The sequence below is a fragment of the Sinocyclocheilus anshuiensis genome, unplaced genomic scaffold (assembly GCF_001515605.1).
Source record: "Sinocyclocheilus anshuiensis isolate Anshui unplaced genomic scaffold, SAMN03320099.WGS_v1.1 scaffold190, whole genome shotgun sequence".
NCBI lineage: Eukaryota > Metazoa > Chordata > Actinopteri > Cypriniformes > Cyprinidae > Sinocyclocheilus > Sinocyclocheilus anshuiensis.
Window position 1 is genome coordinate 470,037 of NW_015547663.1, and position 10,507 is coordinate 480,543.

Genomic DNA, 10,507 nt, shown 5'->3' on the forward strand with positions numbered 1-10,507 from the left:
AATAAAAAATAGAACAAAATAAAAAATAAAAAAGACTGCAAGTGACGTCGCTAGCGGAAGCGCAAGTGTCTGAGAATGCAAGTCTGAGAGTGCAAGTGCGAGGCTGCAGCCAGACCCTTTTGCCCATGCCTGCAATGTTTGTCCACTCCCGCCCGCTCCCACGGACTTTCTCTCAGAAGATGATTTCATTAAACATGAAACAAGATGAAGTAATGCTAAACCAAAGCACTACATGTGACAAAAACATTGGGTATTTTTTTATTAGCGTTATAAAAGATTAACCGTTAAAACAAAACCACAACTAGCGGCACCTCAGTTTTTAAACGTACTGCATGATACACGCACCAAAGGATTAACTAAACAAACAGTTTAACTGTTAACAAACAGATTTAAGTAAATAAGCCAAAGCACAATATATAATAACTTTAACTTATTAAATAAACACATAGAACTTAGAAAATAGGTATGTCGCCTCAGAGCAGAGGTGCCAGATTTATGTCCGTTGTTAACGAACACTTTTGAACATCTATCGCAACTTACACAGTTTTACTCTTTCCCATTTTTTTTCAGTGACAATTGAAAATTGTTTCCATATGTCTGACTTGCCTTGCTTTGCTTTTGTCAAGTAAACAGCCGCTTTAATTTTCTTCTTAATGTGTTGACTCCATTCTATCACACGCCAAATCCCACCGTTCCCTGTGGGTCTCCCGCGAAATTTTCTGACCACCCACTCCCGCCTGCAGCAAAGGTAAAACCACCCGCTTCCACGAGATTTGCGTTGGGTCACATGGGAGCCCAAACCCAATGCAGCCCTCTACTAGAGTGTGACTCTGCTTAAGCAGCAGAAATCATGGTTGGTCTTTTGAGCAAGGAGATCAGGACATAAATAGGTTTTCCCAGCTACTCAAAAGATTTTGAGAGATACTTTCCTAATCTATACTTATCTGTTCCAGGTATTCCCTACAGTGAGCACAGCAGTTTTCTTGAGCTGAAGCGTTTTGTGCAGTGGCTGCAGCCGAAAAAGATAATTCCCACGGTGAATGTGGGCAGCTGGAGGAGCAGGAAAGCTATGGAGGGCTTTTTCCGTGAGTGGCAGACTGAACCCAGAAACCTCAGCTCAGCATCATGTGCCCTGAGAAACTCAAGCTGTGGAACAAGGCAATAAAGTAAACTGACATCCACGATCCAACCTTTGGCCAAACAGTCAAACGGTGCCTTTATTGATTGGACCAGGATTACTCAGTGGACCATTTCAAATGAAGAGAGTTTTGGACTGCCTTCTTACATTTGGAAAAAAAAAAAAAAGGTGTTTCTTCCAGCCTGCCTTTTTAAGTGCTGGTTGTGTGATGGTTAAAAGTGTTGCCTTTTATGAATGGCTCCCCTTACTGGTGGCTAATGCAGGAATTGACCACATATGCCCTCATATTTTATTTTTTTTTTAATTTTTTTTTGCTCTTGACGGTTTTATATATTAAAAAAGTGTTTCTAAAGGAAATAAATTCTATCCACTTTACACTTGTTTCATTAATGATCTTGTTCTCTAAATCACATTTTATGTCATTTATGCATGTACAAGATATTTTTTCATAAGAAAAGTTATTTGCGTGCTGAACGGTGTCAGTTCTTTAGTAAATTGTTTTTTTACATGCATTTATTACATTATACTATCTTAACCTCGTTTCAATTTGAAAAAAACAAAAAAACATTTGGATTTCCTACCAACATGACAGGTTTCAATGCAACTGCAATAATGCAGCTGTCAGTTTATAAAACAACATTCTTTGCTAAAGTAATATAATAAAAGATAATTGGATGTGAATTTATATGCTGAATAGGAGCAATCAGAATTCAGGTTATAAGAATATAAGATCAAGTTTTAATACAACTCAGTTTGTGTTAGTCTGCCACCATGTGGCTACAAAATATACTGCAGTTAAATGCAATTTCAGTACACAGATTCACAGATATTCTAAGATGATCAGAAAAATACTGTTCAACCTACCTTAGTGCTATCTAACATTCATTTACTGCTAGAGGAAAGTTCTATTTAAACTTGTTTTAATGTTTCTATTGCCTCAACCTTGCTGATGTACAGAATAGTGCAAAATGACAAGTATCGAAATTCATTCCTGTGATTAATATTTTTAGAATGACAAAAGCTCAGCAAGTCTCAGTGCACAAAAGAAAACAAGAGCTACTTGTTTTACTGTCGACAGCCTGTATGCCCTTCAGGGTTGTGTGAAAAGCAATACATTCAGTCCTGTACGACCTGGCACTAACAAATCATAAATGTCAGTGAAGCGTTTCAGAAATCACCAAAAGAGAGACTAGAAGTCATACTACATTACAGCACTTTTAACTCATTCTGTTTGACTACTGATTGCCAGCACAGTGCTATTCCCCATAGAGAAAAAAATTCACATTGATTTTAAGAGAGAATTGAAAGGCCTAAAAAAGGCCAAAGAACCATAGCACAGCATGAGATTTTGTTTTTGTCCTCAGCAGGGTTCAGAATTCAAAGGAATGGAGCCCGGGAGCCTTTGGATGGTCAGTTTTACCTGAAGAGAGCAAAAAAGTGTAAGCAACTATAGCCATTTAGCTCTGATTACATTTACAAAATCATTCTTGTACTCTGACTCATGACTACCTCGCTCTTGCTGAGTTTTCTTAGGTATGTTTGTACCTCCTCCACTGTGTCTGTCAACAGGTCATTGACAGCCAGGATCTGATCTCCCTTGTGGAACAGAGATGAAGCCTCAATCTCCCCACATTTAGATACACTAAAAGAAATGGGAAATAATAGCAAAAATTAATCCAAACAAACTTGCATGAACCAGAGAGCACAAGGATATGATGCTTCTGGGCTCAGCCCAACATGTCCAGTAAATCTTTAATTTATCTGTGAGAATCGTACCATGGTTTTCCCTCCTCCTCTGAAATAACCAAGATGTTTGCATCATGATGACTTATGCAGATTTCCTTCTGGATAAAGGTGTGCGTTTCACTGAGGAATGGAAAACATGTAACTATGTAACATGTAACTCAAAATGTAACTAGATTCCAAAACCACAATTTCATAACCCCAGTTGTTTGACAGCTAAATTCTGCAGCTTAGGATATTTTTTTATATATTGAATTGGTCTTCTACAGATGTACTAAACACCTCTTGCCTAGAATTGACCTGTTCAGCTTAGTGGAGGCACAGTTTCCATTGAAGTCAAAGCAAGAGGTTTCTTGTATTCCATAAATCCTAGGATGACAATGAGGGACGACCCATTATGGTGGTGCTGATTTTTTTAAGGTGAGATTTTAACGGTTTAAGACACTACAAAACATAGTTTAAAAATGATGTTGGTTGCAAAATTTGTTCTGACTCGCCTTTGTAATATGAGTAATAATAACTAGTTGGGTAAGATCACTGCTGGATACTTTTGAAAAGTGTGATGCATGATGATTTGTGACAGCTCAGGTAAAAAAAAAAAAATCCCTTAAGGTTTTACACAAAGCTTTTTATTCTCTAGGCTAGGGAACCTGAGAAATTGTTCATAATGTGACAAATAGCAGTATGCAGAAATTAGCAATAGTCTGTTGAAATTTAATTTGTCAGTTGTTTTACCTTTCTCCATCTGACTCAGTGGATATTTGTGGTGTCTTCATATCATTGAAGGCTTTTGTGACATAATCCAACAGACTGTCTTCAGATGTACCAGTCACACTCGTCCTGGAGAGAAAAGCAATTATCATTTGCTCAAAGCCTGAGAGTCTAAAAAAAAATCAAGCCTCTAACAATAGGCAAACTCGTGTGAACACAAAGTACATTTGTAAATGACTGTGCAAAATGATACTTTATACTTGACTATAAATAAGCTTTTGAACATTGCAACATTAAATCGCAAATGATGGCATAAAATGAGGCCAAAATCAAAGACAAATTGGTCTGTTATACCACCTTCTGTATATTCAAGAAGGACACAAATGGATTCAAATCTAAAGATTAATGTTACATTTTAAGGGTAAATAAGCACTGTCTAACTCTAACAGGTTCAATTGAGGTAGAATTAGATTTAAATACATAAAGAGAGTTTGTCATACCCTGATGACATGTCCTCATTACTTTCCACTGCAGTCTCATCCAGTGGTTCCTCTTCTTTCAGATTTTCATACACCTGAACCAAAGGTATGTGGTTATATTGAATTATGATGCAAGTGTTTGGTTTTATAAGTGAAAGTGTATGTTTGTGGGTTTAACTATGCCATACCTGTGTTGCAGATGGGCTGCTTCTGGGCGATTGGCTACACTGACCGTGCTGGGTGGGAACATCTTCAGATGCTGACTTCTTCCTTGGAGGCAGTGGAGGTTTACTATCAACTTCATTCTGCATTTATTGAGAGGTACAACTCAGAAATAATTCAGGCGAAGTTATGAGAACTGAGTCAAAATCACAGAAGCATGTGAAAACATTGTTTGTGAATTACCTCTTCAGTGTCAGAGGGGCTTTGGTCATTGGAGTTGGATTCTGTCGTGCTCTGAGGTTCAGTTTGTGGCTCAATTTTGCTATTCTATAAACAGTTTGAAGAATGAACTGTTTAAGACCCATGAAATTGCATTGATTAATAATTAGTTGTTAAAAATGATAAAAATGAACTTTAATTTCGAGAAAAATAAGAAAAATTAATTGTTCAATGATTTTTTCAAAGAGAATTATGACTGAATTAAAGCTATTAAGCTCATAAGCAAAAAGTAGAATGTCTCACCTTTATAGCCCCGAATAAAGCATTGAACCAGCTATCCACATCCTTACTGAAAACAACAGATCCCATATATTAGCACTAAAAGGGCTAACCTTAATTTATTTTGTCCATTATTTGCATTTTTTAAATGCAGCTTTTTGCTAAGTATGGGAATTATGGTACAGCAATGGTAATCATAACAAACCTGTTGTCGCCAATGAAGAAAAATTCTCTTGGGACCTTGTCTCCTGGATTTTCTGCTTTCATGAAGAGCACAGAGGATGGAGAGCACTTGAAGGCTTTACAGATCCATTCAAAAACTGGATTTGTTTGAGGATGCACTTGCAGCATTGTGATGCTACATAGAAAAAAGAATTATATCCCTACATAATACTAAACCTGTTTTGATTATGTGAAAAGAAATCAGCAGCTTTCGCCTTACGTGGAAGCTTGTATAGATTTGATAGGTTTGGCACTCTCAGTGGTTTTGTAGTATTTTAGCTCATGGCAGCTGTCATTTGTCTTTGAAAGCACAAAGTAGCGTTTCTTCCATGATTTCTGCAATGAATGATAAAACGTCTTAGATACATAGATGATACATATAAACTGGTGATATTTCTGTGTGAAATCCAAATGTTATACCGTATTTTTTATCTGTCTAGGAGGAGGGGACTTTATTAGAAAACCTGTGCACACTTCCTCCACCTCAGCTGCTTCATTGTGACATGAAGCATTTAAATCTGTTGCAGAAGAGTAACTACAATTAACCAGAATTTAACCACTCATCACTATCTGTAATGGTTCTCACAATAAAATTTTAATTAGACAAATAATTTTTTTATAATCCAATCTCTGGCTATTCTGGTTCCAGCCAGTCTGTATTGTTTAAAATAGATTTCAGACATACCTGATTTACGTCTGCTGTTCATTTGGTTGATGTTGAATCTCTGCTAAAACAGACATGATATGTGTTGTAATTTTTTTATCACACACATGAGATAATATTGAAGCAATGATTGGTGCTCGAGAATAAACAACATAGAAAAAGCCACATCGCTGTATTTTGTATGTTTATGAATTTAAACTATAAGTTCACCCAAAATGAACATTTTTCGATTTACATTTACTCACCTCATGTCATTCCAAGCCTGTGTGTTGTATTTTGTGAAACACAAAAGTAGATATTTTGAAAAATATTGGTTGGTTTGGAAAAAACATTCTTCAGAATATCTTCTTTTGTGTTCCGCAGAAGAATAAAAGTCATACAGGTTTAAAATGACATGAGGGTGAGTAAATAATGACAATTTTTAAAATGTGATTTATCTTTTTAAATGTACAATTCTGCATGAGTCAGCTCATTATGATTATTCTATCTAGGAATATTGATATTTGGAAAAACCCAAGTTAACCAAAAAAGCTTGCACTGGGTGCTTTTCAGTCTAATTCTTTAAACTGCAAGAAAGATGCATATTGCCAAAAATATAATAAGTAGTGTAGCCGTAATTTCTTAATGTGCTCAAATAAATCAGATCGGTTTAGTCATTGAATCCGTAGACCTGCAATACATCATAAATGGATTACCTTAACTATTGTGTGTGTCGCAGTAAAAACAGTGTCCTCTGTACTGCTGTCCTGTTTTCACAAATATGCATGTCATGATTTTGAAGGAAGGCTTCTATTGTCACTGAAGCAGGTGGAGTTTCTTGTTATGTGCCCTCCCTTTGTTGAAAACATATTTTAGGTTTACGGAAAATTTGGTCACAGAAACGACCAGGTCCTTACTGGCAATGACTTACAGACATGATAAAAGTGATGCATGTTGATTCTTTTCCTTGATGTCTTAGATGTCTGTGGTTATTTACACAAATTCCTTGCAATTTTAGATTCTAGTAAGATTCCACCACATTTGCACTTCCGTGTGAAAGGTGCATGCATGTATGACCTGTTTCATAATTTCTGATAATATGCTATGTAAATTAATAATATCACTGGCTCAAGTAATTATTGTAACTTTGAGTACATTTTAAGGCCAGTTAATATTTGTATATGAGAGTATATTTAAAAGGGTAAGTAATAGTCCATTATACTATCCTCATAGACATTAGATTATTGAGACAACTGAGATTCATCAAGGGTCTTAGATGAGTGATAATTAGTGCATTGGTTTTACACCTTATAAGTAAACCATAAGAAACAGCTTGCACTAGGACAATAAATCAAAGATTAATTGATCACTCTACCTAAAAAGTACAGTGTGCATGGGTCGATTGCACAGGCCCGAAAAACAGTGTGTTTCTGCTTCCACGCAAAATAGGCATTTTCAAATTGATATAATAAATGATCTGTGGAGTATTTTGAGCTGAAACTTCACAGACACATTCTGGTCAACAGCTCTGGTGGACATTCCTGCAGTCAGCATGCCAACTGCACGCTCCCTCAAAACTTGTGACATCTGTGGCATTGTGCTGTGTGATAAAACTGCACATTTTAGAGTGGCCTTTTATTGTGGCCAGCCTAAGGCACACCTGTGCAATAATCATGCTGTCTAATCAGCATCTTGATATGCCACACCTGTGAGGTGGATGGATTATCTCGGCAAAGGAGAAGTGCTCACTAACACAGATTTAGACAGATTTGTGAACAATATTTGAGAGAAATAGGCCTTTTGTGTACATAGAAAAAGTCTTAGATCTTTGAGTTCAGCTCATGAAAAATGGGGGCAAAAACAAAAGTGTTGCGTTTATAATTTTGTTCAGTGTATTTGTGGAAACTGTTATTTTTCAGGATTCTTTGATAAATAGAAAATGAATCTAAGGTTTTGTAAAATCATAAGGTCTTATTGTTTCTTTATGATCCTTGCTGAATAACATTATTCATTTCTTTTTTAAAAACAAATCTTACTGAACCTAAACTTTTGTGATATTTTATAATATGCCTGATTATTATTTTTTAAGTATCTATTGTTCATTTGATATTTAGAATTTAGAATGTTTTAAGTGTCACTGGCCAGAATCTTTTTTTTTTCATTTATATGAACTGTCCAAATGCAACTAAATGTAAAATGAATGCTGAAAATGTATTAGCATTAGCAATACATTATTTGTCAAGATTTGTGTATTTTCCTAACTTCAGTTTCTATGGATAAATGAAAAATTGGTTGTCTTAAAGTAAGCTGTTTTTATATCATGCAGGAAGTAGGTGCTATATTTAGAAGTAATTTTTATCCCATGATTCCTCGGATCTTTGTGAAAGGCACTGAAATGTATTTGAAACCGTTCCATAGTATGGAAAGAAAATACTGCTTTGCTAGGAAAGCATCTTCAGGAGGGGTAACTTTAACATGAAATGATAGATTAGCCCATGATAATATCTTTACTCATGTGTATCATACAGTAGTTCTTGTTATCCTAAATGCATCAGCAGCTGTATAAGTTTAATCTCACTGCAAAAATATGAACTTTATATAAAACTTAATTATTTAAGCTTTTGTAAATATTGCATAATGCATTTTTTTTTGCCTTAAAGTTTCTTGAATGGAATCAGAATAATCATGTCTAACCTGCTTTCTCCAATAAGGAAGTAACCTGTCATCTGCGATAGAAATGCTTTCCACAGACCATTAGCATGTCAGATACAAATAAAGGCAAGAAATCTCATAGATAAATAAATAGTACAACTTTAAATTTTCTCTAAATTAGACATTTATACTTGCCTGTTAAATGCATCTGATGTCCTGAATAAAAAGTTACAGATATAGTATAGAAATTCATTTATAGTTCATTTTCAATAGATTGTAGACACATCTGAATCATGTTTGCTGTTAGTTTGGATGCTGTTGCTTCTTTGCAATATGCAGTATATATGAAATTCAAGTGTTGTCTTACTGAACGTCAGTGACATGTCCTTAATAGAAAAACACTAATACTTTGTTAACTGTTCATGTAACTTTCATATATATTAATTTCTCCACTTAAAGTGCTATAGTCCATCAAGCACTATAAAACCTTTCACAGATACAGTGTGCCCATCTAAGCAAAGACTTTGAGTACTTAAAAATGCGGTGTCTCTGGACTGCTTGCATCCTGTTCAGTTACTTTTTAGTGTCAAACCCATTATTAATTGGTTTCTAACAACAGCCCTATTTGTTTTCCTATACCTTGGTTCGCCCAGAAAGTTAAATGTGTGTTCAGTTTTAGGATTCAGGATTCAGACAAATTTTTTTCTTGTCAACTAATAGTCATTCATTTAAGCCATTGAAGTCAACTAATCACACTTTTATATTATGATAATTTAATTATCGAGGGAGCAACTAAACCAAGTGGAAAGAGCCTTCAATAGTCTATTCCGCGCTCAAGTGCATGCATAAAGCTTGCCGCAAAGCACCGGCAAAAGTAATGTATATATCGGAAAAAATAGCAAGGAGATATTTAAATGATCTGTTAATAGACTAGTGTTTTCTGGCTTTTCCATGTTTTGCAGTAATGTCGCTTATAACTTCCACACTCTTCACAAACACTTGGATATGCGACTAATAGTGCAAATTTTTCTAGGTTAACGTTAGAGCGTGCAGTTGCTACTTACATGTTTACATTTTAAATGATAATCCATATTTGAGATCGATGAATGATAGGAGAACATTTGGATTCAACTAAAATAATCTAACCCAAGTCTTAAGGATTTCTTAAAAAAATAGGCAGATGTGTGTTTGATTGGGAATTGAACTAAACTCTGCAGCACAGTGGCCCTACATGATTGAAGTTGCTCATCCCTGACCTACATGTACTACATTTCACCTTCCATAGGTGTCCTCTGCAGCATGATCATTTCATGATAATAGTGCAGAGCTAGACATTTTTTGTTCTTGGCCCTGATGGGAAGAGAAGTTTCTGGTCAACATCTTATTGTTCACGTTGCATTTCAGTGCTTCAAAATGCACTTGTGAAAAATCAGTTGTCTTGTGTTTTTTAAAGAATACAGAAAAACTGGTTTCATTCAGAGCCAATGTTTTTATGCCTTTGTGCATATGTCTTTGTTTTTGGCTGTTATAGAAAGGGTAGGTGGAGTTTCTGGTTAGATGAATAGGTTCTAAATTCTAAACTTATATAAAAAAAAAAAACTTACAGAGTAGAGACAGAAAACAACAACATCTTACAGAGAACAACGTCTGTGTTCATTTATTCATCATGAGTTTGTGAAATGAATTTGATTGTACACAGTCCGTTTAAACAATAGAGGGAGTTCTGAGGTATAACCACTGAATTTGAATGATTAGTTGTATTTTATTCAAGAGAGTTTAATGTGTGTTTAAAAAAACACTAATAAAGTTTGTTGCGCTTTTTAAGAAATAAACTACTAATATAATTTTTATGCACAGATTTGTTATCGCATGCACACAGCAAAATAAAAAAAAGGCAGAAACTGTTAAATGGGAAGTTTAATAACACTTCACTTCACAGTGTAACAATGTGCATGATACATGCTTTTCTAAAACATAATTAATCTAAATATAAAATAGGCTAACTACTGTTTTTCACTGTGGATTAACGCTCATCCTAGTTTTGAAGAATTACTTGACAGTTGTTCTTCAAACAAACAAATATATACAGTACCCACTACCACCCTAGTGAAAAATTAAATGGTTACACTTTACTTGAAGGGGTGTGCATAAGACTGACATGACACCTACATAATCATGACATGACACATGTCATGAATATGAAGGGTTTTTATGCATGTTTATGACAACTGTCATTAAGTGTCATTCGCTCAGTTATGT

The 10,507-nt window shown here is 35.1% G+C and overlaps 2 protein-coding genes across 2 annotated transcripts in view; one reads left to right on the forward strand and one right to left on the reverse strand.

Moving 5' to 3' along the window:
* The window catches only part of LOC107702450 (DNA cross-link repair 1A protein-like), a 10,204-nt gene extending 8,914 nt beyond the window's left edge, over positions 1-1,290 (forward strand). Inside the window, exon 9 of the mRNA XM_016504770.1 lies at positions 954-1,290. Coding sequence (XP_016360256.1) covers positions 954-1,165 — 212 coding nt within the window. The 3' untranslated portion in view covers positions 1,166-1,290. The remainder of the gene's footprint in view (positions 1-953) is intronic.
* Positions 1,291-3,940: 2,650 nt separating this feature from the next.
* On the reverse strand, positions 3,941-6,360 carry LOC107702419 (pleckstrin homology domain-containing family S member 1-like). The gene is made up of 10 exons (XM_016504743.1): positions 6,313-6,360; positions 5,639-5,678; positions 5,374-5,471; positions 5,174-5,289; positions 4,937-5,089; positions 4,756-4,801; positions 4,477-4,560; positions 4,260-4,376; positions 4,073-4,166; positions 3,941-3,987 (listed from the first exon to the last, which is right to left on the reverse strand). Exons 2-10 carry the CDS (start codon positions 5,658-5,660, stop codon positions 3,941-3,943), a joined length of 777 nt encoding a protein of 258 aa, XP_016360229.1. The 5' UTR covers positions 5,661-5,678; positions 6,313-6,360.
* Positions 6,361-10,507: the final 4,147 nt, after the last annotated feature.